General features: G+C 43.7%; 1 protein-coding gene across 1 annotated transcript in view; it reads right to left on the bottom strand.

The window, feature by feature from the left end:
• SCN10A (sodium voltage-gated channel alpha subunit 10) overlaps nt 1-26037 on the bottom strand; it is a 103017-nt gene that overhangs the window by 69395 nt on the left and 7585 nt on the right. The window contains exons 5-10 of the mRNA XM_059939407.1: nt 24515-24628; nt 23742-23853; nt 17013-17095; nt 5421-5702; nt 3666-3793; nt 63-143 (exon numbers count right to left, since the gene is read on the bottom strand). Coding sequence (XP_059795390.1) covers nt 63-143; nt 3666-3793; nt 5421-5690 — 479 coding nt within the window. The 5' untranslated portion in view covers nt 5691-5702; nt 17013-17095; nt 23742-23853; nt 24515-24628. The remainder of the gene's footprint in view (nt 1-62; nt 144-3665; nt 3794-5420; nt 5703-17012; nt 17096-23741; nt 23854-24514; nt 24629-26037) is intronic.

Here is a 26037-nt window from a genome sequence, read left to right as displayed (position 1 = left end):
GTGAAGGAATAGAAGGAGAGGACAGAAAGGAAAGGCACAAGAATGACGGCAAATCTACTCACTCCATTCTCTCTGGAAGTTCGGTTTGGGTCATGCCCACACAATTGACCAAAATAGTGATGGTTATAAATAAACTGAACCACCTGAGAGGCCTGTGTTAAGGAAAAGCTGAGAGTCACCACGTTTTCCTGAGGTCACCTGTGATCACCTTGATGCTGAATTGATTAAATCCATAACTCTTTAGCTGGGATCAACTTTATGTTCTTGTCACATAATAACAGCTGACACTGAGTGCCTACCCTCGGCTGAATACTTCATCCACATTATTTCTAATACAACTAACCTACAGGTGGATATTATTACCTACACTTTGGAGCTAAGCAAACAGGCTGACAAAGCTTAAATATTTTTCCAAGGTCATATAGCTAGTCAACCATGGCGCTGAGATGTGGACTCAGATTGTCTGAAAATAGAACCCTGAGCAAGATGAAAGGACACAGAATCCCTTTTCCAAAATGTCCTTCTGCCCTCACACCTGTATTTCACTATACAATATGGCCTGAAATTTCATCCTGCAAATGTCTCTTTCTTCCTAAAAGACAAGGAGAATGCAGTCGCGCCTCCCTTATCCATGGTTTCATTTTCTGCAGTTTCAGTTACCCGTGGTCAATGGTGGTCTGAAAATAAGCTTTAAATTATCCACCATTCTGAGTTAATGTGATGACATCTCAGCCTTCCCACTCCCTCCCACCAGGGATCCCCAACCATCAACATTGTTTGCTTCTGACACCCAACCATCGACATTATCATGGCTCCATGATCCGGGGTCACCCAAAGCACATGCGCCTCCCTCTGACTTATCATCAGGAGGTCAATAGCAGCCTAATGTCCTGTCACAATGGCTACATCATTCACCTCACTTCATCTCATCACGTGGGCATTTTATCATGTCACATCATCACAAGAAGAAGAAGAGTGAATACAGTACAAAAAAGAGAGAGACCACATTCACCTAACTTTCATTACAGTATTTTGTTATAATTGTTCTATTTTATTATTGTTGTTGTTAATCTCATACCTAATTTAATCTCTTGCTTAATTTATAAATCAAATTTTATCATAGGTAGGTATGTATAGGGAAAAACATATAGGGTTCAGTACTGTCTGTAGTTTCAGGCATCCACTGGGGGTCTTGGAACTTATCTCCCATGGATAAGGGGGGACTACTATACTCCTAGGAAGTTAGAGATAAGGGGAGGGCTACACGCTTTCATGGCAATCAGGTTCGTCAGATTGTTTTTCCAATTTAGCTGAGATCAGGCACACTAAGGAAATGGACATCTGGTTAGGAATGGAGGCAGGCACAGTGGAGTAAAATGCCGGCTCAAGGAGAAGATTCCAAACAGGAACAGGATTAGGCTGTTGAGGAGAACTCTGAATAGCAAGAGGGGAGAATCTTAAAGGAGAGGTTGGGGGCAAATGGATTACAAGAAGGGGATAGAGACACTGAAAAGTAAGGTGAGTGGAAGGGGGTAAATAGGTGGGGCAGAAATGTTGGTGGCTAAGTCCAAAGATAGATTTCCCCCATTGGACACTTTTCTGAATTCCTAACAATTACTTCCTAAAGAAAATGCCTGAAGATATAAGCTTGACCTACAGAGTGAACCACTCATCTTTCGTAATTTCAGTTTGAGCAGAAGTATCTAAATCTATTTTAGTTTTCTGTAAACGCCTTTAATGTGCCCTGTTTTACAGTTACTTAGGAACCCATCTATTTTGAAAAGGGAAATTCTACTAATTAAACCATATTTTCCTGTTGACTTGCAATTAAATTAAGAAATGTGTTCAGGTGGGGGGGAAATGTTAACCCAAGTATTAAATTAAAATCATATCTCCAACTCCCAAACCTTTAAAAGAATTATGATATATTCTGATAATATTACCTGTGAAAACATTCAGAGCAAATTTGATTAGAATTATAATTTTGGTGAAATATTAATAATAGAAGATTGAGAATTCCATACCTTGAATAATATTTGGGGGGCTGGAGCTACCAAGTTCATGAGATTTAAATATATAAATGCAGACTTTTGTGAGAAGGAGACCCTTAACAGTTTTTCTGTCCAGCTGTGACTCCACCCAGCAATTATTTATTCATCAAATCTCAAGATAAAAAGAATATTTACTGGTTACTTGGTTCTTTAAAGGGATTTTATTTCTAATTAGTTGTTTCTTACTTAACTAGATGTAATTCAACCAGGATGGATGAAAAGGAGTTTGTATATTTGCTGTTTTTCCTTATTTATAATTTTTATGTAATTGTATATTTAAAAAAAAAACCTATGTAGAGATGACATACTTAGAGAAAAAATTACCCTAATTCATTTCCATTAACTGCCTACTTCCTTATTGCTGATACTGCCCTAAGCAGGACACAGGCTGGACCTTTTAACTAGCTGTGTGACTTTGGGCAATTAATTTAATGCCTCTGAGTAACAGTTTCATCATATGTAAGATGGAGGTGCTAATCCCTTCTTCAAGGGTTTCTGTACCTATGACAGTGTTGATGCTTAGGAGGTATTTAGCAAATAGGAGCCTATTATTATTATTAAATACTCTTCTATAGCATTAGGAAAGCCGAGATTGAATTAAGAAAATATGATTCCCACTGGTTAGCCATAAAGGTAAAACATGTAAAGGGAAAATGTAATGTAGTGAGCTACCAGCTCACTGAGTGCTGTCCAGCAATCCAACAATCTACCCCAGAGTGCGAGGCGAGAGCTCTTTTACTAGACACCCGCTAAGAAGAGGCTGGCTACCATCTGCCAGGCAGCCGAGGCAAGGCTGGTCTTGCAAATTAACGTCCTAGAAGCCAAGGCTGAATTTGTTATTAGGAACTTCCAATTTGGACAGTCGCCAGGGAGGATCCTTGGAAACCAAGCCAAAGTCTCTTGTTTGTCCTAGTTTGGCTTGTCTTGAAAAAAAAAAAGAAAAGTTCGAGGCAGCTTCTGAAGCTACATAAAGCAATTAATTTAATACAGACATTTGACCAACGTATCTCTAACCATTACTACGTTCCTCAATGGCATGAACCTCAGACTACTGACATTTTTAACCTGCCAGTAGTTTGGGGGTAACGTGCTATAGGCAGTACCCCATTACCAGTGGGATCCCATTGAGACAATCTTCGCTCTGCCCGTTGCAGTCTGTTCTCTTTGCCTTCTCAAGAGTTGCTTTTTTGCCAAATAAGCAATCACTCTCCAGCATGGCTAGGACACAGACTATCAACCCACACCTATCGTATTTGCCCAAAGAAGCCTAGGGACCCTCTTACTGGTTATTATGTTGTGGGAAGAGCAGGCCACATATGATGAGAATGTACCTGGGTGTATCAGCAATCTCCCTTTTCCAAGTTGTGCATCCACACATGCGTCCAGACTGGTCTAGTTGAATCCCAGACCAGGTGTGGGTTGCATGAACACCTCCTCTGTCTTGGGACTGCTTTTGGGTGTTGAACACATTAAAACCACAAACTTTTTTTTTCAATTTGATGATCTCCTTGTTTTAGGATTCAATTGGAGGAAGGCTCTATTGTTAACCCCCAAAGAAGGTACGTGACACAGTGGGCACCTCCTGATTCTAACATGTGGAAGGAACAACTGTGCAAAGGATATGAGTGGACAGACACTTTGATGGCTGTTCTTCTGATCAGGTTGAAAGGACTGAATAACCACAGGGCCCGAGTGGCACTAAACCGGGAAATGGTCCTCCCTTTGTTCAGCACCATAAATGTCTAAAACAAAACACAACATAAAGCTGATTCACTTTGTTGTACAACAGAAACTAACACAACATTGTAAAGCAATTATAATCCAATAAAGATGTAAAAAAAAAAAAACCACAACAGAGGGTGGATCTCCAGTGAGAAACATGCATCCTCCTCCAGCCATGAGTTTGAGCATAAGTGAGATCATCTCAGGCTCAGGAGCAAGTAGGGCTCTGGGAACCACAGGTCAACGAGAGGCAAATGGAGGGGCAGAGAGTTAGGGAGGATCAGGGGCTAAAAGCCATATCCTCACCCTTCTAGCAAGACCCCAGGCCCCGCGGCTGACTGTGCATCAAGATGGGCCTCTGAGATTGCCCAGTGAACAGGCAGTTGACCCAGGGTTGGTGAGATGAATCATGCCCAGGGAGAGGATTCTGGTAGCAGGGGGGTGAAGTTCTGGTTGCATTTAATTCCTCTTCTGATTAGTGGATCATCCCTGGTCTGTGATGGTCCTTCTGTTCTCCACCTCCTAGGTCTCCCCTTTTAAACCCTCTACTGGTTCCCTCCTCTGAGCATTTTGGGGGATAACGGCTCTTGGCAGGTGAGAGGAGAGAGAAAGTCATTCCAGTGCCTTTTTTATTTTCTCTACAAACCATATTTGAGATGGCTGATTCCTGCCCCTCCCAACCCCCAAACATGCACACACCACTTTTTCAGCTGTATAGAACATCCAAGATAAAATACAAACAGGATAATTGTCATGAAACTGTTTAAACTGGTGGTTCTCAATCTTTGATTTTAGGACCCTTTTGTACTCTTGAAGATTACTGAGGACCTTAATGATCTCTTGTTAATGTTTATACCTTTTTGCTTATACCATGTGTGTGTGTATGTATATATATGTGTGTATATATGCGTGTATATATGTTTGTACATATGTGTGTGTGTGTGAGTGTGTATATATATATATATATATATATATATATATATATATATATATACACACACACACACATATATATATAATATTAGAAATAAAAGAAGATAGGACCTTTTAAAACACAGGAGTATACAAGCATACATTCCAGTAGCTGCTACACAGATGTGATCCTCCATCAATAGCCTCTATGTTAACTACTGTATGTTCACAAAAGAATGTGAGTAAAAAAGACAAATGACATCTAAGTATTACTAAGAAATAGTTTTGAACTCCTGAACCCACTAAAAGGGTTTTGGGAACCCCAGGGGTTTTGAGATCATACTTTGAAGACCACTGGTTTAAATCATCCTGATTTTGGTTCCCCTTCCCTATTCTACCCTCCCCCCAGCCTCAAGATCTCTGCTCCCCACTTGCATAGAAAGCCAACACCTCTGGAGATCTGAGGCCAGAACTCATCCAAGGGAATAGCCAACTTCCTCTGAAAACTCCACAGCAGTTGTCACTGCTTTTGAGGATTTGGATTTAATTAACCTCCACCATGAATACCATAGAGACTCAAAGAGAGTATTGAGGAGGTGAATTAGATATATTTTTCACTAACTGAGTCCAGCTGACAGCCACGTCACTCAGGGTGCAGGAGGAATCCTGGGCTGGGTGGGACAGAGGTTTCCTCTCCCAGAGCTGAGAATGGCCATTCCGGCCAGTAGCCCTTACCCGGTGTGTGCTGTAGAAGGGGTCCAGATCCTCCAGTGGCTCCCCGAACAGCTCTGCTGGGAGCTCGCCATAGAACTTGGGCAGCTGGTTGCACGCTTTCAAGTCAAGCTGGGGCCGAGGCTTCTCCTCCTGGTCCTTCTGTTTCTTGGACTTCTCTTTGGCTTTCTTTGCCTCCTGCTTAGCAGCAATTCGTTTTTCAATCTCCACCAGAGACTCTGGGGTGAATCGATGGAAGTTGGTAGTTGCCAGAGATCCAAAGGGGAATTCCATCTTCTCATTCTTCTTCAGGAAGAATTTATACTCTTATGAGAGTGGACATAACCACAGAGAGGTAACAGCCTGCCCACTGGCTCTGTCTCTCCCACCTTGCTTGCTACAACTGCTTCCCCCCCAACCCCCCACCTCTCCAGTTCCTTTCTTAACTCACACTGAGCTCCCCCAAGACCCCACTGCCCTGCAGCATTCTCGAGGGAGACTGCTTAGTTCATCTTACTCCACGTACCTCAGGGTGGTATCTATGTTGTCCATGAGCTCGTAGTCTTTGTTCCTTCATCATTTTTGTACCCCCTGCCCCCAACCAGATCCAGCCATACTGCCCTCTCTCCTCATTTCTATGATCACTGAGTAGCAGGCACTCTCCTGCATTCATCAAAGACGTTGGTTCATGATCTACTTTATCTAGGGTCTCCTCCTACTTTCTGATCACAACCTTTTATTTACTGACATTTTAAATGCTTCTCCCCCTCTCTGAACTCCATTTGGACTCCCCAGGCTGCTTTCTCTTTGTCCGTGGCTGAACACTTCTTTCCATATCCAGATCAGATCCTGTGGTCCACCATTTTGACCACTCCCTTGTCCTTATCCTAAATACGCAGCCTAGGTCAATCTAGATGAGTCTAATTCAGGTTTCTCTGAATCTGTACTGTTGAGGGGTGATGAGGAACATCAATGCCACTTAGGAATCATACGGTTTCCCTAGGCAGCAGTTTCTTCTAGTCTGATATTTCAAATACTGTTTGTCTTTCCTAACTGCTATTCCCCATTTCCCCTTCCAGTAAGACAATGACCACATTGCTTACCTCACAAAGAAAACACAGTTCCTTCAACTTCATGCCCCCAAACCTCCAACTTACCTGCAATCTACACCCTTCTATCTTCCCTCCTCCTGTCACAACCAGGAGAACATCACCCCTCATTCTGGCTAAGGCCAATCTTTTCCTTCTGTTTTGGATCTTATCCCCTCACTACCTCATTTCTCTTTCCTGACTTGTCTGCTGGTTCCCTCCTATCGGCATTTAGAGATGCTCAAGTCTCCTTCAACTTTAAAACTTTTTACTTAGTACATAGCCTGTCCAGTTCTTCCCTCTTCTCTCCTCCCATTCTCTGCTGAGTTTCATAAAGGACTCATTTCCACTCACTGTCTCTGGTTATTCTTCAGTTTTAGCAGCTTAACATCTGTGTCCACTATCTCACTAAAATGCCTCCTTGCAAGGGCAGCAGAGACCTTCTTGTGCCTAAATTCAGGGAGAACTCAGTTCTTATCTTGATGGGGTTATTGGTTATTTTGACTACTTCCTCCTTCTTGAAACACAGTCTCTCCTCAACTGCTCTGACACACTCAATCTCCTTTTCCTCACTTTCTCCCATATGTGACTATGACTCTAGGGGCTCTAAATTATGTTTTTTAAAATTCTGCATAATGATAATAATAATAATAACATCGATAGCACTGATAATAACATTTACAGAGATTCACTATATTCCAGATTCTGGATTAAGCAATTTGCATGCATTAACATATTAACCTTCACTGTACCCTATGAGGTATTATCTCTAATATATAAATGAGAAACTAGAGTGGCAAAGTTAACTTTCCCAAGATCACATAGCTAATAAGTGGCAGGACAGGTACTCTCAATCCCAGGTCTGTCTGATACCACCTCCTGAGAGCATCTCATCCATACTCATGGCTTCAGTTCTCATCTATATGCAGATGACTCCTGAGTCTTTATCTCCAGCTCTTATTATGCCCATGGGGATCAGACCCAAATTTGGCATCTCCACTTGAATGTCTACTGGGCATCTCAAACTCAACATGCCCCGAACTGTACTTATTACCATCTCTCCACCCCTTTCTAGTACCTGCCTCTCCTCTAAGACTCTCTTCCTCTGTGAATGGCCCCCAATAGCCTATTTCTGTGCTTGTCCATAACCTAGCTATCATCATGATGTCCTTTCTATTTCATTCCCACATCCAATAAGACATCCAGTGCTGTTGATTCCATCTCCTTAGTATCTTCTCTCTATGTCTCTTTAGCTTCTCCATCATACTGGTCGTTAAATCACTGTCATCCGGTGACCCCCTATGTATATTTGCTTCCCCTTTAGTCCTTTTTCATCTGTTCTCCAACTGTAACCAAATGATCTTTCTAAAATGCAAATCTGGTTATATTATATTCTTATTTAAAATCCTTCTAAAGCTCCCCACAGCCCTCAAGATAACCCAAACTGTGTGCTTACCTCTCCAGCACTGTTTACCAGGCATACCATTTTTTTTAGTTTCTCCTTGAGTCTGACCAATTCTTTTTCATTTTAAGACCTTTCCATGTTCTACTTCCTTTGCCTGAAATTACTCCCTCACCTTGCTTTGCCTGATTAATCCCCTCTCATTCTTTAACTGTTGGTTTTCAGATAACTCCTCCATTTCTGACCCCATATGAAGTCTCTGTTAGGCCTCCCATTTTGTGCTGCTGTAACTCACTGCGTTTTCTCTATAAACCTCTGATTTGTAATTGCTGTTTTCTTTTCTACTTCTCTCACTAAATTGTAAGCTCGGTGAGGGAACACATTTATCCTGTTCAGCACTGATTCTCCAGGCCATAGCATAATGTCTGGCATTTAGTAAATACTCGGCAGATACTTGTTAAATGAATAGTGGTTTTGAGTTTTAGAAAAACAGGGAAGAGAAAGCACTGGTACTTGAATTGTGAGACCAGGGTGGGCAGAAACTGACCATATTCCAAGTTACTGGGGGAAAAATGTGGTTTCTGTTCACTAACAACTTAAGGCCAGTGTTCCTAAAATCCACCCTGATTTGGATAAAATTTGTTCTTCAAGGTGGAAGAAGAACAGTGAGAGCTGAAACCTGGAGGTCTATGGGGGTGAAGAGGTGTTGAACATTACAGTGATGCTATAGCCAGAAAAGAAGAAGAACAAACTCCGTCAGTGTCATAGAAGAGCAGGAAAAGAAGTTTTAAGAACTGCTGAGCCTTATGCTAGGGGTGGGAATGGTTTTAGTCATGGGGATTCAGGGGGAGCATGAGTAAGTACCATGGAGTGGAAAGGAGGTGACTAGATTGCTTGATTTGCTGAAAGAGAGTGGTTGGGTATGGGTGTAACTACAAACATGATTAAACTAGTTATGAGGGCTACCCAAAAAGTAGAACCATGATAATAAGCTGCTTCAGGTTCTGCTTCCATGACTTGGATGCCTGGTGGAACAGCAAGCATATTATCAGGATGTCACTAGGACTGAGCATGTGGTTGGACATTTCATGGGTGGATTGTGAATGTGACTAAGCTGGTGCTGAGAAACAGTAACCAAGCCATTGACACATCTGAGTGAAACTGTGTTGTGCATGGTGCTGAGAGTGTGGTTAGGCTCTTTAGTTAGTGTAATGAGCAACCTAGCTAGCTTTAGCACTAAGGATATATGCTAATGGGAATATGGAATTAACTGTCCCTGTTTTGAGGGATGTGGCCATATTAGTGAAGACTTAGAGCAGTCCCTAAAGTGTCAGCATTTTAGATAGTTGATGATACTGATATGTGTCTATCTGAGCTGTCCATTGCCCTGAAAATTTTAATTGTTAGGCATCTGATTGGAGCAACAGGGAAACTGGACATGTGAGTAAGCTATCCAGAGAAGAGATAGAATTTGAAGTAGTGATGCCACTGGGAAAGTGCAATAAGCTGTTTCTGGTGATGAAAGTGAGACCACATTATCCATGCTCCTGCCCAGTAGTCAGAGATTGAGCCTCAGCTATCTGGGACAACAGAAAAATATCACTGAGTTGTCTTTGAAGTTGAATAGTCCTGAGTTGTCCCTGGTGCTAAAGGAATGGGGCTATGGGAATCTTTGCTGAGTATAATTTACCTCCGAATGATTCAGAGATAATAGCTAGCTGATCTGTTGTCCAGGGATGGAGTACAACAAAAAGTATTTACAGTGTGGAGAAAACGACATACACCATCAGTCGTTGCTGAAAGAGCAAGGCAAGGCCTAGTATGCCCTTGAGCTGTCCATGGTGCTGAACAAGAACTGTGGGGATGGGTGAGAACTGAGTGGGAATGGCTTTCTACCAGGCTTGGTGAGTAACTGCTGTAGGGCTCAATGAGTGTGTCAGGCTATAGTGCTGAGAACAATCAAATTCCTGTGGGAGATAAAGTGGAAGAAAGGAGTAATTCAGGGAAGAAAGAAATGTGAAAGTTTGGGAGAAAGTGCCTAACAAACATATAATCAAAACATCTCTGCCCAACAGAACAGAGATCCAAACGAAGCTGAAGAGGAGAAAAATATTCTTTTCTTAAGGGTCTTTGTCTCACAACCCCAACCCATTGAAAACAGAATCAGAATGAAGGAAAATGTTTTTGTCAGTAAGGAAGAAATCAAGTTCCTCATCGCCTGATCTGGAGTGTTATGGACCCAGAAACTCAGGATGGTGGATTGAGTCAGTTCTAGAGACTTCAAGTTATAATTAGTCAAACAAAAACAAAACAGAGAGGTAGTGTGGTTTTGTTAAAATAGCATTGGAATTGGAGAGAGGAAGCTTGGGTTCTGACACTAACTAGGTTTTTTTGAATTGTCTTACCCTCATTTCTATGATTTGTGAACTGGAGATGCTAACATCTGCCCTGCTAATCTGACACTGTTGTTGGGAGAATCGAGTAATGTATGTGAAAGCATTTTGTAAGCTAAGTGCTGTGCAAAGGCACAATGTAACTTTAAAATTTCCCATTACACATGTGAGTTAATAGCCAATAGCCATATAGTCTATTTCAATTCCACACCACTAGTTCTCAGCATACAAACTAAATAAACATTTGAGATCATTTACAATTAAACACAATATTAAAAACTCATAATGTTTCCACTTTATTTCTCCATCCCCCACCTTTAGTGTATGAATACTTTTGAATATGGTTCAGCTGCCCAAAATAAAAGTGTTTATTTAATGAGATAATACAAATTACAGTATACTCAAGAATTTGAAGGGAATTCATGCTGTGGATAAGAGTTTTTATTAAAAACATATAGAATCTTTCTTCTTTCTCCTACTCCTATTACCCTCCCCAACAGAATTCCTATCCTCTTCAACAGGTCCCTATCAGAGTATATCATTAACAGACCTTCAGAATTCTTCGGTGAGGGAGGCTGACAAGCACTGTGAGTTCCTATAGTTTTTAAAACATGACCAGGTATATTTAAGTAAGCTAGAGATTTCATGAGTGCTGGTGTCTTATGAATCTGGAAGTAATGCCATGGCTTTGACTCATTTTGAGGGTGATCTTGTGAGGAAACTAAGGTTTTGTCTAGTTAAGGACAGGTTGACTTTGCAGTAAGAAACATCAGAATTGGGTTTGATCATGCACCTGGCAGAAGTATTTCTCCCTGACATGACTGATGTGTTCAGTTTCCTTCTGGATGCAACTCCTGGAGGAATAAGAGGATTGCCTTTCATATTTATTTTGCTTCTTGACTCTCTAGGGAATGAGGCAACAGATCTGTGTTCTCTTGGCTACAGTCAAGTACGAACATGGCCTTGTGCCTTTAAGTTTCAGAGGTTCTCTTCAAACTGCCATAGCCTGGAAGTGTTCAGCTGAGCTGCTGGAGGTTGCAGGGTGAGTCAGGAAGACTTAGCTCTTTCTCATTTTGTCAAATATTCAGAAATTCTTCCATTCTCAGTAATTGCTAAAGGCTTAATGTGCATTTAGCTCTTTGAGGTGTTGTGGAAGATGAGGTGGTGCAGAGGAAAGAGCACTGGGCCAAAAGTTAGAAGACTGGAACTGCAGCCATAGGTCTATAATAAACCTTGCTCAGTCATTGCGTATTATCTTTCTCTGGATTTCAGTTTTCTCACCTGTACAGTGAGGGAATTGGTCTAGGTATACACTGAGGCCCTTCCATCTTGACAAAAAGCCATGTTTCTTGCTCTGGGGGCCTTTGAGACTTCTCAGGGAGAAAAGAATCTTAACAATTAGGAAATAATTGGAAAAAAATAAGGGCTAAATTATGTGGTTCTGACCATGGAGTTTTTAAGCCATAAAGACAAGTGCCTGAAGGTTTTGAAGAAGAGCAGGACCAACCTAGATGACAGAAACTGGTGAAGGCTTACTGTTTTTAGAGTGTTTTTATGACTGTATGTATCATAATATGAATGTCACATACTCTAGCTGGGAGAGGCACAAGTGCACTGTGGGCTAAGAGACCCACAAATTCACACCCAGGCTGATGGCTCCCACTGGAGCATTTTCTCTCTTTGTCTGGCCTTGGTTGAACACCTCCTGAAAGCAGTGGCACCTATATGAGGCCCCTTTCTATGAGGCAATTCTATGGCTGTTAATCTTCTTCTTAAACATTAATTATTTTAGAGTCAAACATGTTTCTCATGAATAAAAATCCCCCTTTTTCTTTGCTAGGTTTCTAAAGAAAATATATGCAAATTCTGACAGGTAGAAATGGGTTTTGGACAAGTTTCTAAGGCAAGAGCACTGTGAATATTATGTAAATGCCAACCAATATAATGTAGCCCATCAGTTTATTCCAGGGAAGCAAAAGGTACTCAGAAAGTCTGGTGCTGCTGCGTGGCTATTGGCATTGAAGGAATCTTTTTTCCACAAATCACATTCTGATTTGGTTCTCAAATTCTGCTTTCAAATGGCAAATTCTGACAAAAATAGTGTGTCTCCTTTTAGGCCACTGATTAAATGTCACTTCCTCAGGGAGGCCTTCCTTGATCTTGCCTTTCTAAATTAGGTACCTTCAAGATGATGTCCCAAAGAATCCTTTCCTTTCCTGACACTTATCACAGTTTATAATTAAATTTATTTGTGTGTTTGTTTAATACCTGTCTGCCTCAGTCAACTGTAAGTCCTGTGAGGGCAGAAACAAATTTATTCTGTCCAGAGCTCTGTGGCCCCCAGTGCCTGGCACAGTGTAAAGCATGAAGTACTGTCACTGGGTAAAAATGGGGTCTCAGTGAAACTGTCACATTTTAAAACCTATATGGCGCATGCTTAGTGTTTCAGATCTTTAAAATGCACTATGTGATTTCATCTAATATTTGATTTCTCTAAAATTTTTTAACACATTTTTACCTCTCCCTCAATATAATGAAATATTTTCCATTGGTTAAGAAACCGGTATGTAGAGAGGCAACGTGTAATGGTTAAGTTCTTGGATTCTGGAGCCAGACTATCTGGGTTTAAATCCCTACTCTACAAAATTACTAGCTGTGGGACCTTGGGAAGTTTACTTAACTCCTCTCTCCTCAGTTTTCTTATCTATAAAGCAGGCATAATAAGAGCACTAAGAGGTTATCACGAGAATTAAATAAGTGCTTAGAACAACGCTTATCTATAGTGCTTAGAGCAATGACTAGAACATATATTAAGGAAACATATATTAAGTTTGCTGTTAACATTAGTATTCCCCAAGGGAACATAATTATTAAGTAGTTGACCCAGAAGTGCTACCCAATCCATCTGATTTCACATCAAACCATATAATCTCCCTGAAGGACAACGGTCTCTAGACGACAGGTAAAGACTCTGACACCCAGGTGGATAATGGATCTTGCCCAAGTCCTCCAACTAGAAAGAGGCAGAGCTGGGACAACAACCCAGATATCCATCAATCATGATGTCAGTTCCCCCAGGATTCCCTTTATCCTGCCCTCATACTGATGTTCCACAGAGCCAGAACTGGAATAGATGGGAGCAGGAGATATAGTGCAGTGTCTGGATGAGCACTGAACCAGTGGGCCAACCAGGACATTCCAAGCTGACCCCATTATTAACCCATTTCTACAGATAAGGCACTGAAGCCTTGAGGCTGACATAGCCAAGGTCAGAGCCTACTGGTGACCTAAGTCATTATTCTTATCTGTTCTGTCCAGAAGGTGAAGAATAAAAATATTAACACTGATTCTTTGGGGGGATTATTTTTGATGATTTCTTTAAAATGGAGGGGTAATATATACATACACAAAGTAAATAAGAGGCACTCATCTTAACTTTACAGTTTGATGCTTTTTTTTAAACATATGCAAACACCTGTGTAACTAGTACCAAAACCAAGATATACACATTTCCTGCACCCCAGAAGACTCCCCCGTGTAACCACTACTCTGACTTCTGTCATCAGAGTTGGCACTTTCTAGGTTTCTCTGATTCTTTGCCTTTGTCTCCTTGCTGCACCCCTCCCTCCTCTGTGCACAGTAAACCCCCCTTCTCCATCTATCTAAAGCCCACCCACTATTCAAGGCCTTCCTCTGCCTGAAGCATCCCTAATTTGTCCTGCCTGTCAGCTCTGTGAGCCCCTCAAACAAAAATAATAGTAATAATAATAATAATAATAATGCCACGACTCACTCCATCTCCTTTTCCCTAGGACTGTGTCTAATGTAAGGTCAAGCTCACATCTGCTGTTGCATCCATGCTGGGCTTTGAGTGCCTTGGCCCCTCCCTACAGAATGTGAACAAAGCATCTCCAAGAGGGCTCCCCTCTTGTCACCTAGAAGCCAGTCAGTGCCACGTGGCAGGGGGAATACCTCACAACATGGGTCCCTGCTTCTTGTGCCAGTAACCAGCTATGTGACTTTAAATAATGGGTGGGCTTTAAGAATAAGTCACTAAAACTGAAATTCCAGGTCTCAGTTTCTTTATAAAATGAGGGCATTGGACTAAATAATACTAGGAATAGTAGCTAATAGGCTGGGCTAAGTCCTTTATACATACCACTGTTTAAAATTCTCAATCATCTTGTGAAATAGGTATTATTATGGCCATTTCAAGGTTGAGGAAACAAAAGGAAGGGGGAGAGTTGCCTGATGTGCTAATAAATAGCAAAGCTGGGACGCTACCCAAGGTCCAGCTCCGTCGACAGGCCTGTGCTCTTAGCCACTGTTCTCTCTACCTGCCTGTGGTCACTGTGACCTCTTCCTGCTCTTCTGATCCAGTTCATGAAACATGACTCTAGTCCTCTCTGGAGCACCAGGGGAAAGCATGACAATGAATACCAAGGAAAGAAGAGTGACCATGGGGGTCTAATGAGGAAGATGGACCACAGTGACATCTTGCCCAAGGACAAAGAGTTCTAAGCTCCCAGAATTAATACCAGCAGGCAAGGGAGAGAACACATTTGCTTGAAGCAGGAAGGTGAGAAAAGGTGCTATTGTATTTGAATCTTCTTCCCATATGATCCAGAACCCCAAGCCATGACTTTTATTCAGGAAGCCCTTACTGAGCTGTTAGTGTGTACAAAGTTGTGATGGCGGTATACAAATCAAGGATGCTGAGATCCTGCCATTCAGAAACTCACACTCTGGTGGGTGCTGTAATAGGGGACATACACCATACAAAGAAACATAAATGAAACAGTGAGGCAGAAGCAGAGAAGGGGAAAGAGGGCCTTAGGGGAGAATGAGGTCTATCTAGGACTTTGAAGGACAGGTAAGATCTGGGCAGGAAGTGATTATGCCGAAAGGGCAAGCCCTCTAATGAGCAATGTACCAGAAAGGGCACAGCAATTGCAGAGGAGGAAGGGATATTGTTTCTTTCATGGGCCCAGGAGGCATGGACTCCAAGCTCATGGTATTGGTTTGTATGTGGGACCCAGGACAGGTCTGTTCTGGGATGGAGCGGGTGCTAATGGGAACCATGGGGCTGCTGCTCATAAAAAAGCTGATGTCTCAGGAGCCTTTTTGCGTGATTGGGCTCTGACACAAGGGAATGCATGCCCAGAGTCAGTGATCAGTGTTTTTTCTCCTCCTAGAACAGCATTTCTTTGGCAATATTTGTTTGTGAAAGACTCTTTATCCACCATTTACCATTACAGACCCTTTCTTTTTCCATTTCCTTCTGATGATGATTTTCTTAAAACCATCCTTGCAAAGATCCACTTTTATGCCTGGGGCAAAAAAAAAATGCTGATGTTTCACAATAAATGCTTGTTCATTACTATTATTATTATCATCATTATTACTATTATCACCATTATTTGATTGCTAAGTGAGTGCATAGGGAATCCGTAAACTACTTTTTAAGACCACTCTAAAATCCTCCTAGCATTTGAAACCAACTTTCTGCTATTTCAAAACAAATTCTTCCATCAAACTGAATGCAATTCATTTCGCGCCGTCATTTTCTCCTTCCTCCCATGCCATGCGGCTGGAAAGCTCAACCTTTAGGCTGCTGTTACTCAAAATACATATGTGGGATTGCTTCTACCTGCTGCATTTTGCAAGTCCAGGAAAGCCAACTCAAACTACATTTTACAATCATAGCAGACTTTTCTCTCTTTTTCTGGCACTGATCCAATCAGGTAATCTCAAAGAGCAAATCATGATCAAGAATCAAATGTACACTAAGTGCCCTTGAACTATGGGAGGAAAAAAAGCCAAAGAAAGCCAGAACCATAGAAACTTCTAAATGGGTCATTCTTCTGGATTGCAGATTCGGGGCTAAAAACGAAGTAGAGGTGGCTTTGGTTCGACCTGTTGTCAGCTTTCTGAACATGTATGAATTCTCCCTGAAGCTTGGAAAACACTCTTGGTCACCTGGATTTGTCTTTTTTCACCACAATCTTAAAACAAGCATTCCTCAACCTTGTTGCCTATCAGAATGTTCTGGAGAGCATTGAAAAAATTATAGATTCTTAGCAATCACCCCTAGACCTTCAGATTCAGTAGGCCTTGAGTGGGTCCCAGGAATCCACTTCTAAAAAGTTCTCCCGGTTATTCTGACTTGTGACCAAGAGTGGAAACCACTGCTTTTAACCTTACTCGTATTTCTCTAACAAGAGGACTTGTTGCCTAAAGTTTGAGGCAAAGCTTATCTCTGAAGGAGTGTATCACCTCCTACCCAAAGACCATGCATTCTCTGCTTTCTATGCCCATTCTTATTTAAATTTTCATCAATACTACTAGGATATTTGTCCTCTGTTACCACAGCTTTGGTAAAATTTCTGAAATTACACTGGCTAATAAAACATCTCTTTATATCAATATGACTCTCTGAAGAGCATAAGCTTGACATTAATGTGGCATATATATTTGATAGTTTTTGGATTTAGCCGTATTTTTTCCCTAATTCTTCAGAGGAAGGGAAGCAGTGGAGTCTTCTACACAAACAGATTAATTGTAACTATTTTCTAAGAACTATGGGTGTTTGGGGAAGGTCATGTATTCAAACAGCCTACAAAACATGCTTCATTTTTGGATCATGGACAAAACCTGTAATTCTTCCCATATCACCCCAAACAAATCTTTATACCATTAGCCAGAGACAGGCCCCCGAGTCCCACAGTCATACCTTTGCTGCTCAATCTTGACTGTCTTCTAGGTGAGAGGTCGCCTCTTCTACCCCAGATCGCCTCCACTGGAAACCATGAGCTCCTGGAACATATGTTCAGCTTAACATCAAGCATGGTAAGAAGACACTGACCAACGTCTGTTCTGCCAGGAGGCTATGAGTGACTCTGGGAGGGGAGGCAAGTCCAGGACCCCCAGTTTTGCGAAGACTTACACTTGTTTGTCCTCAGGGAGGTGGTTCAGCCTATCTGCTGGGAACCTCACTGTCGTTCAACGGGAAGTGCAAGGAATTCTGCTTTCTTGGGTGTCATTCCCTTTTCCCATCACGAGATCCACCCTGGCTGCTGGTGCTCCAGAAAGTGTTCTCCTTGGATGGAAGCAGGGCGTGGGGAGGGGGTGGGGAAGCTTATGTGTGATTAGATGGTAAAGTAACAAATGTGATTTTAAACGATCTCATGGGAAATGCTGAAACCTGAGGAAGCAAAGAAGCTGCACTTTAGATCACAGTGCCTCTGGCGTCCACAATAGCCGCCCAGGCTGGAGCAAGGCTGCGTCGAACAGCCGGACAGGCAACTCCCCACCGTTGACCCCAGAGACCAGGGCTGCACGGATTCACAGGGTGTCTTCCTTCTCTCTACATTCTGCCTCCAGAACAAACACTCACATTTATTAAAATGTTTTTTTGTTCCCCTTCCCCAACTAAAACTTTAAATTTTTATTTTTTGTATTTTGAAAATATTTAATTGAAAAATGTATTTGAGTAATTTTCCCATTCTTCATGTATACTTAGAAATAGATCAGGTCTTATGAAAGAACAGTTTGAAATGAAATTACCAAAAAGGCCTAAGACCTCAGATTTGGTAAAAGAAAAGAGCAGGAGAAAATAACCTGTCCACATGGCCATGGACCAAGAGGGAGGGGGGAGTGAAGCTGAGGGGTCCCAGCCCACCCCGACTGCTCTGAGGCTGCCTGGTTCACCCTGGGCTGGCGTGGGAGTCATTCCTCAAGGCCAGTTTATACTGCAAGAAACTGGCTGGATGTTTTATTGCATTATAACTTCATTTACACAAAATTTCCCAAATCAAACAAAAAACAGCTTTTTCAGGTCCGGATTCAGTTCTTATGAAGTGCTGGTCTCCTCCCTGCAGGAACCAAAACTTTCAAAGGGACAGTCCAAGAAAGGCCGACACCCCTGCTCTAAGGCATAGCTTGTAGAAAGGCTGGAAGCTAGAGGGTTTGGGCATCACAACAGCTCCGTGGGTGTAGGGAAGGAGGATGGCACTTCTTCTGCCCCTGGCAACCTCTTCAAGATGCTTCTCCTGTGGTCCACCCAGGCAACGGCATCTGAACTGCCTGAACTGCCTCAAAAGATGAAACTTCCAAAGTATTTATGGGTCGAATGACATGATGTCATTCGACCCATAAATGTCTGGGATTTACTGCAAAAGAACCCAAGAGGGGAAGGGTGAAGATGAAACAAGATTGACCATGAGTAGATAATTGTGGAATTGGGGTAGGTAAGAATTTAGTACATTATTCTCTCCAGTTTGGTGTATGCTTGAATCTCTATGACAAAAAGTTTTTAAGAAGCGGACTCAAAGATATAGAGTAGCTACCAGTGGGAAGAGGGAAGGAGAGAGGGGCAATATAGGGGTAAGGGATTAGAAGTACAAACTATTTGTATAAAATAAGTTACAAGGATATAATGTACAACACAGGGAATATAGCCAACATTTTATAATAACTATAAATGGAGTATAACTTTAAAAATTGTGAATCACTATACTGTACACCGTACATCAACTATACCTCAATAAAAATTTTTTTTACATTTTAAAACATGTTCATACAAAGGCATTAAAACAGGCTGTTATATTTTATGAAAATATAAAACTATTCTAGCTATCTGCAGAGAATACTGTCTGGGAGGTAAGACACCAAAAGTTTATGTGTTTGTATGTATACTGTAGAATTATAAGTAATTTTTCTTTTTTCCTTTTTTTTTTTTAAACTCTCTTTGTATTAAAATTTTTTTCTACAACAAACACGGTACAGCCAATATTTGAGGACCATGGTTAGGGCTCCATCTCCCAGGATCTCTGTTTTGCAAGTCCTGCTCTGGTGAGTAAGAGGGAGTGGCTGGGAGTGCTGGCTGGGAGCAGGGAGTCCTTTCATTCAGGACTGAGCACCATTATCACCACGTGACAGAATCTGCACCGCAAGAAAAGGGCTGCTCTCTGCTTTTAGAAATCACCCTTTTCCCACTTTCTTTCCTCCTCCCAGCTGATAGCCCGGGCTTCAGAATTCTCAGAAGCGGCATCGTCTGGGGAAACAGCTCTGGGTTGATATGAGGGAAGGTGGGCTCTGCTGCTGGTACGTTTGTGTCCTTGGACAAGTCATCCAATTTCTCTGCACCTCGTTTTTCCCACTGCCACTCCACCACTCTCCAACACACTCTCCACACAGCACCTGGGATGTTCTTTATAATAGAATCTGATCAGAAAACACCTCTGCCAAAAACCCCTTGTCTGCCCATCGCTGTTACAAGGAAGTCCCAGATACTAGAAGTAGCTCGTGAGCTCTCATGATCTCTTAGCCTCAGGGTGACAATCCCCCACCTCACCCCCATTTCCATGCCCCAGTGATACTGGGCCACTTAACAGATGCTTGAACACACCACACTGTCTTCCAACTCGGAGACTCTGCAGATGTTCTTTCTTATTTTCTTATATATTTCCTCCCCTTCCCTCCATTTACTCATTTCTAGTGATCCTTCTTCCTCAGACTGAATATTACTCGCTTGAGAATACATTCCCTGACTCTCCAAACCAAACTCATGTTATACCTTCATATGAAGTTTTTCATTCACTCAACACATATTTATTGAGTACCAACTAAGTGCCAAGGGCGCACAGTCTAATGGGGAGACAGACATCGAACACATAATTCTGAAAATGACCACGATAATGTGCCTTGTGAGGACGTATCCCATGAAAATACAAATTCAGACAGACAGCGATCAGTGATTGGCTCCCCTCCTTGGCGGCTGGCTTACCCTGGTCACTTGGTGAGACGTGATAATGCAACACACATTCTACATGACAGAACTTTTTGGGCCACGCTTAAGGCCTGATGACAGGATTTTACTCTGTGACCAATTTATATCACTGAGAATATAAAGCATTTCTTCAAGTCATTTGTTCAATACCTATCTGCCCTCATTCTGTATTTACTTATTTTACTAGTGCTTCAAAAGAACCTATGATGTGTCTTTGTTGAGTGCTAAGCTTATAGAAATGAAAAGATGAAGTTCGGCTCCCATGGAGCTTACATTCTAAATTGGGGGGAGGGGGGCGCAGAAAATAAGAAGCTAAGAAATTAGTGAATGCATTATGTTATGTGATTTTAAAATTTTTTAAATTGAAGTATAGTTAATTTACAATGTTGTGTTAGTTTCAAGTGCACAGCAAAGTGATTCCATTATACATATATATATATATTCTTTTTCAGATTCTTTTCCATTTTAGGTTATTACAAGATATTGAGTATAGTCCCCTGTGCTACACAGTAGGTCCTTGTTGTTTACCTATTTCATATATGGTAGTGTGTATATGTTAATCCCAAATTCCTAGTTTCTCCCCCCACCCCACCTTTCCCCTTTGTTAACCATAAGTTTGTTTTCTATGCCTGTGAGTCTGTTTCTGTTTTGTTACTAAGTTCATTTGTGTCATTTTTTTAGATTCCACATATAAGTGATATAATATGGTATTTGTCTTTCTCTGTCTGACTTACTTCACTTAATAGTTGCACCCATGTTGCTGCAAATAGAATTATTTCCTTCTTTTTTATGGCTAATATTCCATAGTATATATACACCATGTCTTCTTTATCCATTTATCTGCCGATGGACATTTAGGTTGTTTCCATGTCTTGGCTATTGTAAACAGTGCTGCTTTGAACATTGCAGTGCATGTATGTGATGTGATTTATAATAGAAATATATATTTGATCTTCATCTCCCTGTTTCTGGCACAGAGCTCCTGAAACCCTTGAAATTTACTAAGTGATGAGAGCCATAAAGGTGTCTCTTGCTATGTTAATGAGGTGACTTTTGGAGTGCACCTAAGGCTGCGGCTGGTTGCAGGGAGAACCATCTATGTATCAGAGGACTGGAACTTTTGATCTCACCCCTTAACCTGTGGGGAGGGAAGCAGGCTGGAGATTGAATCAGTCCCCAGTGGCCAATGACTTAATCAACAGTGCCTCTGTAATGAAGCCTCCATAAAAATCCAAAAGGATGGGGTGGGTTTGGAGAGCTTCTTTGTTGGTGAACACATGGAGATTTGGGAGAGTGGGGCTGGGAGAGGGCATGGAATCTCCGTGCCCCTTCCCCATACCCTGCCTTGGGTATCTCTTCCATCTGGCTGTTCCTGAGTTATATCCTTTCATAATAAACCTGTGATCTCATGAGCAAATGGGTTCCCTGAGTTCTGTGAGCCATTCTAGCAAATTAATCCAACCCAAGGAGAGGGTGGTGGGAACCCCTGCTCTATAGCCAGTTGGTCAGAAGGGCAAGTGACAACCTGGGCTTGCAATCGGCATCTAAAGGGGAGAGCAGTCTTGCAGGTCTGAGCCCTTAGCATGTGGAATCTGATGCTATCTCTGCGTAGATGGTGTCAGAATTGAGTTGAATTGTGAGACACCCAGCTTGTTGGGTGTCAAACCAGACTTGCTTGTTGAATGTGAGGGAAACCTCCCCACACACACACGTTGGACCTGGGTGCTCACTTTTAGTGTATTAAAGGAGAATTATTTTCCAGAAAGTAACATATTTTGCAAAGATTTCTTTTGCTCTAGACAACCAGAGAATTATTTTTCACCCCCTCTAACTCAATATCCATTCCATCCCAGGAACCCTCCTTTCCTCAGCAGACACCCAAGGAGGTCTTCTTCCCCAGTAAGTTACTACCTTCCTTCTGTATTTCATATATCTTGTGTTCATCGCCCTACGAAGTTTTATTTGTGCTCCTTGAGAAAAGTGTGACTGTCTCTTCTGGCATGCTTCACAGTGCTGGCCACAAAGTAGGTCAACAAAAACCCTTTCTGTGAGCCTGGGAGTCCCTCCAGGGCAGGGTCCAGGACTTATCCTGGGTCTCCAGCCCCCAGCACCATGCCTGTCTGGACAGAGAGGTACTGAGCTCAGGCTAATCGAAGGAATAAAGGAATTCCTCCTTTTAATCCATTAGCAAGTTGTCATGCTTTCATTTATCTAATTGTTTTGAATACTGATGACGTTTTTAGCCTGCTATTGCACCAATTCCTTACATGGTCGAGGGCTTTGTAGCTTATACTTTACTTTCAATAATGATACTTGATGGATATCTGGTGGATCAAATGGCCCTTGTTTTATATGTGGGGAGACTGGGCATGGAGAGGTTGACCCCCAGCTCTGCAGTATGAGGACAAGGATGAGAACACAAGGTCTCCCACTCTAAGGCTCTTGACACCACAGGTTCCCCAGATGTGATTCTTGCCTCCTTCTGTTACTGCTCCTTGGACAAGCCAATTCTTTCAGGCAGTAACCATCCCCAGGAATCATGGCAGTGGGAGAGAGTCATTGCCACTTTCTTGGTCCCTCTGCTCTCCGTTCTCCTCCGAGCCCCAGCCCGTGATGTGCCCTGGACACAGACTGAGAGGGTGAGGAGGAGCCCAGGGGTGAGGGCGCTCTGTGGAGACTGGCCTTCCTGTCAGAACTCCAAGCACCAGGGAAAGAAGAGCAGCTTGGTTTCCACGGCAACCTGCCCACCTGGTCCCTACAGCTGCAGCCCCTCTCTGGCCCCCTGATGTGGGGGCTGCGGGTGACCCGAGCCAGTCCTGTGCCCACGTCGGCTCCCACCAGGTTCAGGCCCGAGGCAGGCTGTTCATTCTGAGCTGGAGCTTTGCCTGACACGGTTCCCATGGGCACGGCGGTGGGCACACGCTGCCTGAAGTCAGATCCCTAGATCAGAACTGCCCTGCAATTCAGGCAGCTCCTCTGGAGCCCAGAGACTTTGGAAGAAAGATTGAGTTTCAGATGCCTTAGTCCTTTAAACCGCCCCTCAGCCGAAGGTGGATTTAAGAACTTGGCCCTGTGGGGATGTGTCATGTACAGGGCATTCCCTCTGTGCCAGGGCCTGGGGACACCAAGATGACTTGAGGCACAGTCCCCACCCTTAAGGGGAGCGAGCAAGACAGTCCATCAAGCTGGCAATGACAGTGCATCGGGGGCCAGCAATGTGGGACTAAGAACAAGAAACTGGAGGGATTGCTCAACTCTGGGAAACATTTCAGAAGGGGAGCAGGAGGCATTCCAAACAGAGGGAGGGGCTCCTGCAAAAACGTAAGAGGAAAGAATATGCTGTATGAAATACCAAAGTTCCAGGTGTTGGGGAAAGAGTTGAGAGGGGGCTGCATGGCTGGGGGATGGGCAGGAGCCCCGCACTGAGCCCAGCTCGGGCTGTGTCTTACAGGGAAAGAGGAGTCATTTTACACAGGAAAGCAACATGGCGGGACTTAGAAAGGTCACCAAGGATGCTGTGAAGGGACCGATTTAAGGAGGAGGAGATTAGCAGCGGGGAGGACAGTGAGGTGGCTGCAGAAATTCTGGTGACATCACAGAGGCTGGTGACTAATCTTTCAGAATCAGGGGCCTCCTACCCACCAGGTGTGGCCAAAGGCGTCAATTCTGTACCTTCACGTGGAGATGGCAGGAACCAGGAGCCGGGAGATGTGGCCGTCAGCTGACAGATGCCTCGCCAACCTCCTGCCACAGGTCAGGAAGACTCTCAGGGAGAGAGGTCAGCCTACAGAGGAGAGCCCTGGGTCAGCACCTGTGAGGAAGGGGCGGTGGCAGGATTGGGCAGGAGGAAAGGTCAGCTGTGATTGACCCATGGGCAGCTCTGGAACTCAGATGCACATCAGAGGTGTCCTACATCAGGCAGGTGGCCAGGTTTTTACAGCCCCCCCTTAGTGGGTCGCTAGAGGTGGGCCATCCCCAGAAGAGCAGGACCTGGAGGCAGCTGCCTGCCGCTGAGGTTGTCCCAAGAGCTGGGAGCTGCCTCCGCCTCCAGCACTGCCAGAGCTGGGCGGTGGGTCCTCAGTGCAGGGGACTTGTGCACAGTTCATACCTCGCCCACATCTACAACTTCGTCCTGGGCAGCTCTCCCAGTTGGAAATTGATGGGTCTGGAGTAGGAGGTCTGGAAAGTCCTCTTAGGCTTGGTGCCTCCCAAGTCAGGGAGATGATAGTAACAGCAAAAATAACTATCATTACTGAGTGCCTATGACATGTGTGCAGACTCCAGGCCTTCACACTCTACTTATATCATCTCGTTTCATCCTATGAGATAGGCACACCTATTATCCCACTTTGAAAAGGAGGTTGCAAACGTCAGAGAGGTGAAGTAAATGACCAGGTCCCCAGAACCTAAGTGGCAGAGTCTGGCCCCTGTGCAGGGTGTCTCACCTCCAGGTGGAATGGCCTCCTTCTTCATTGCAGCTCCCACAACTGCGCTGGAAGACTGAGGGATGACGATGTGACAGTCATGCAAGTGCAGGCCAGTCCACGAGGTGTCGCTACCTGCCAGGAGCCCCAGGTACCAGGGTTAGACTTACAGCACGCCTTCCCCAGCCACCTACTGCCTACTCAAGCATCCATGGCTAGGGCCTGGGACTGTCCTTGGGGCCTCGGGAATGGAGCAGTGGCACATAAAAAAAAAGATACCCTCACTGAGAAACGCACTTGTCGGGTTTAGAAGCAGAATTCCAGTCAGTCAAAGTGGAGGAGGAGTGGGGAGCCAAGCACTGAGGACCTGAAATGTAATTCACTTGGTAACCTTCCTCCAGTGCCTGCCTCCCCTTCTCTTCCCTTGTAAGCACCGTCCGTGAGGTGGACTCTGTTCCTCCTTCTCCACCTCCTGACAGCTAATTCCTTAGCAAGATGGTCACCCCCATTTACTGAGCAGCCAGTACAGGCGAGGGCTTATGCCCGGACATCATCTCACTCTCACGACAGCCCTGAGAGACAGAGGCTGTCGCCTCCATTTCATAGAGGGGTAAATAGAGCCTCAAATGCATTAAGTCACTCGCCTGAGCCACACAGCCATTGCGGGACAGGACTTGAATCTAACTAGTCTGTCTGCTCAACCGTGGTGTTGAGGGGATTGAGAGAGGGTTCAGGTAAAGGGGTCAGGACTAGAGAAGGATGTAGTCTTGTGGGCTACAGCAGGAAGGAGAGGAGAGTCATGCAGAGCCACTGGGATGTGGGGCCTGGTTGTTCCGGAAGCCATGGCAAGGCGAGCTTCGGAAGCGGAATCTTGAGAGGGGGAGTTGGAGTTGTGGGCAAAGGGCAGTTTAGATGAGCTGGCTTGGTGACCATTACAGGGGGTCTAAGAGCAGGTTTAGAAGACAGTGCTGAATGGCACCCCACTGGGGACTACTCAGGACACCTGGTCTCCTGTGGCTGAGTCTCGGGGTTCCTTGGTGTAAAATGGCCAGGGAGGTGACAGTAGGGGAAAGATGAGATGGGATGGTTTAGAGTGTGGTTCTCAAATCTCAGTGTACATTAGAATCACCTGGAGGGCATGTTCAACTAGATTCCTGGGCTCCACCCCATCGGTTCTGACTCTGGTGGGGAGGTCGGGGGTGGGTCATGTTCTCTGTTCCTAACAAGCGCAGGTCCCACCCTTGCTGTGAGGAGCACTGGTTTGGTGGTTTCCACGGGCCCCTCCTCCCCAGCATCCGGCTTTCTGAGACTCTGAGATCGGCTTCCCAAGCAGGGCCCCTCTCCCGAGGGCTGGACGCTGTTGACTCAGGCAGGAGAGAAATGACCCTCTTGCTCCAGGAGCTATGACTGGGAGTGGCTGCCATTTTCAATATGCTTTTTGTGCAGACTTTACAGATAATAAGCCTGGATATCAGAGAGGTAGTCCCAGAGGTTACACAGCTAATAAGTGCTAAAGCCAAGATTAAATCCTGGAGCTTAGCTGA

Source organism: Balaenoptera ricei, chromosome 11 (assembly GCF_028023285.1).
Source record: "Balaenoptera ricei isolate mBalRic1 chromosome 11, mBalRic1.hap2, whole genome shotgun sequence".
NCBI lineage: Eukaryota > Metazoa > Chordata > Mammalia > Artiodactyla > Balaenopteridae > Balaenoptera > Balaenoptera ricei.
This window is presented reverse-complemented; position numbering and strand designations above follow the sequence as displayed.